This window comes from Trifolium pratense, linkage group LG7 (assembly GCF_020283565.1).
Source record: "Trifolium pratense cultivar HEN17-A07 linkage group LG7, ARS_RC_1.1, whole genome shotgun sequence".
Taxonomy (NCBI): domain Eukaryota; kingdom Viridiplantae; phylum Streptophyta; class Magnoliopsida; order Fabales; family Fabaceae; genus Trifolium; species Trifolium pratense.
The window spans coordinates 11,835,895-11,839,507 of record NC_060065.1 but is presented as its reverse complement, the minus strand read 5'-3'; the positions used below and the strand labels follow the sequence as shown (position 1 = coordinate 11,839,507).

General features: G+C 29.4%; 1 protein-coding gene across 1 annotated transcript; it reads left to right on the top strand.

The window, feature by feature from the left end:
- Positions 1 to 2,747: 2,747 nt before the first annotated feature.
- On the top strand, positions 2,748 to 3,613 carry LOC123897006 (calcium-binding protein CML38-like). The gene has a single exon (XM_045947483.1). The coding sequence runs from the start codon at positions 2,973 to 2,975 to the stop codon at positions 3,393 to 3,395; it is 423 nt and encodes a 140-aa protein (XP_045803439.1). The 5' UTR covers positions 2,748 to 2,972; the 3' UTR covers positions 3,396 to 3,613.

The following is a 3,613-nucleotide window of genomic DNA, read 5'->3' as shown; positions in this document are numbered from 1 at the left end:
TTTTCATTTACTGCTTCTCCAAACATAATCTTCTCTCTTCTGTCAACATTTTTGAACAACAAGATAAACAAGGAATGACGAGTCTCTCCTTCTTATGCTTCTTCTTTTTCTATTTCGTTCATAATCTTTCTTAAGAAACAAAAAATCAATCTAAGTCTTACCTGAGCAGATCCGTCCGACCTATCCGACAACCGATCTAACCACCACCCAACTAAACCGTGCATGTAATTAGGGGTGCTCGCGGTTCGGTTTGGATCGGTTTTGAGGCAAGAATTCATCCGATCCAAAAATAAATTCATTTGCGGTTTGGTTCGGTTTTGGATGACAAATAAAAAAATCCGATCCAATCCGATCCAATATTATGCGGTTTAATATGGATCGGTTTTTTGATATCCAAATTATAAATTGTAATTTTTTTTAATAAATATAAATATTATAAAAAACGCTACAAAATCATAGTTTGACATTTTTGACAAAATAAATATTAAGTTTGACGTAAAATATAACATATAATATATTGAAAATTAATATTTTGGAATGACAATTACCAATTATATTCGAAACATATAAAAAGTTAAAAAAAATAGATTAAATTAAACTAACATATAGTATTAACAAAATTTAAAATGAAAAAAAAAGGTTAATGCAATATATATATATATATATATATATATATATATATATATATATATATATATATATATATATATATATATATATATATATATATATATATATATATATATATATATATATATATATATATATATCTATACTAATAAAAAGATAAATAAATATTAAAATATATGTATGCGGTTTGGTTTGGTTTGGATCGGTTTTAAGAAATCAATCCGAAATCTGATCCGATCCAGCAGTTTTCACAAAAGAACATCCAAACACATCCAAAAAACTTCGGTTTTTTGCGGTTTTCGGTTTTTTTGGATCGGTTTTCGGTTTTTATTTGGATTGGTTTGGATTTGAGCACCCCTACATGTAATCGGTCGAAAATGGGTGAAGTTTTACCTCTAATGGTTATCTTCGGTTTTGGTTTTTTTGGCCTGAATCCGACCGTAACCGCCCGATATGCACAGCCCTACTATCAACTAAATTAAACGATGAAGCATAACTTTAGAATTGACGAGGAAAACAATAATATGCGTAAGTTTGGTATTTTTTTCTTAAATATGCATTTAGTTCCTATATTTTTCGCTATCGTCAAGAATAGTCTGTTTTATGGTGAAAAAAGTTCCACATTTTTTTCGTTACCAATTTTCGTCCATGCCGTCTATTTTCGTCATAGTGAAGGAGTTAATAGCCGGACTTGTGAAGCCTCTTCCTCCTAATGAATTTTTATATATAGAAGTTATTCAATTTGATTTAATAAAAAAATTAATATTAAATTGATGACATGTTATCTTATTCAAGATACTGAATCTTCAATTCTGATACTTTCAATATTATGTCATGGAATTTCAATAATAAAAAAAATAAGGTGTCGTATCATTAGCCAATGAAACCTTCTATAATACTCTTATCAAAGATGTTTTTATTCGCTAAATTGAAGAACACGCGTTAATTGGGCAGCAATACCTAATATTATTTTTCAAGATTGTTGTGTAAGGAAACCATCATATTGTTATTATTAGTATTATTTTTTTGGTTGACATATCCATATAATATAAGAAAGTTGATTATTCTAGTAAACTCTCAATTGCACTTACTTAATATGCTGCCATGTGTCAAAAGTAAAGGCAATTGGTGTCCAAAAATTAATTTGGTAACTAAACTGGAAGTACACAAGTAACCAAGCCATCTAAGCCATATTCCATCTTGTGAGTGCAAATGTTATTTTATTGAAAGACATAGTTGCATTTTAACCAAGCCACAAGCCATTTAGTTACTTTTGAAAACAAATGCATGTGACAATGTCCTTTATTTTGCAAGTTGTCATGAGTTGTCATGAATTATCTTTTGGAGGAAAACTATGATATTCAAATTTCAAATGAAACATATTTTTATATTTACCCACTATATGTTAGACAAGTTCTAACTAATAAAAATTTCAAAAAAATTATTTTACATGGGATAAATTCTAACTGATATATAAATTTTAACTATCATATACGGGATAAATTATCACTGATAAAAAATTCAAAATAATTATCATGTGAGACAAGTTCTTACTCATAAAAATTTCAAAAAAATTATTTTACACATGGTAAATTCTAACTGATATATAAATTTTAACTATCATATACGGGATAAATTATCACTAATAAAAAAAATCAAAATAATTATCATATGTGAGACAAATTCTTACTAATAAAAATTTTAAAAAAATTATTTTACACGGGATAAAAATCTAACTGATATATAAATATGTTCTATATAATTGTTTCTTTCAATTTAAATATTTATAATTGCAACCAATTTTAATTACCAAACTACAACTTAAAAAAATATCGTCGTAACATTACGATCCGTGCTATTGCACGAGTCTCTTACTAGTTATTAATTATTACTATTATTACTTTATCATTGTTTGAGCTAATATCGTGACACCTTACATGGCCTCCATAAACATATGCCAATTTAATTAGAAAAATATTATTATTTAGGAACATGTCCAGCAACTTCGTTTTTTATCTATTAACTCTTCTTCAACACAACCGGAACACGCCACTACACAAAACCGACATCAAATCGTATCTTATATATACATATATTAAGAAGCTAGATTCACATTTTTAACTCCTCATAAAACCACTAGACAATTCATACTTACCCTTGCCTCAAAAACCATACTATATAACACATCTTAAACTTTTATTATTTGCATATACAAGTTCATAAATCCTTTGCATATTCTAGTTTAGCTCCAGAAATTAGTCTCAACAATTGTACTTAGAGATATCTGATTTATACAAAAAAAAAATATACAAGTTCATAGTAATCCAATATTTTTGTGAGAGATGAAGAAGAATGCGGAATTCGAGCATGTTCTTAGATATTTTGATGAAGATGGTGATGGAAATGTTTCACCAACAGAGCTAAGACATAAGCTAAGAGTAATGGGAGAAGAGCTTTTGTTGAAAGAAGTTGAAATGGCTATTGAAGCAATGGATTCAGATGGTGATGGTTATTTGAGTTTGGAGGATTTGATTTGTTTGATGGAGGAAGGTGGAGAGGAACAAAAGTTGAAGGATTTGAGAGAAGCATTTGAGATGTATGATAGTGAAAATTGTGGTTTTATAACTCCAAAGAGTTTGAAGAGGATGCTTAAGAAGATGGGGGAATCTAAGTCCATTGATGAATGTAAAGCTATGATTAAGCATTTTGATTTGAATGGTGATGGTTTGCTTAGCTTTGATGAATTCACAGTAATGATGCAGTGATAGTTAATGCTAGTGCTGAGTTAGGCTCAGGGCGCGCCCGTGAGCATGTGCGTGTGTATGTAGGCATAGCAGGCCTGGCCTGCAGTAGCGTGGCGTGCAAGTCCGTGCCTCTAGTGTGTGTGCGCTTACTTGTATTAGACTATATGGCTTGTAACTCTATAAAAGGCATTGACTAATGATGAATAAATCAGAGATTATCCTTTGGAATTAACAGTTAA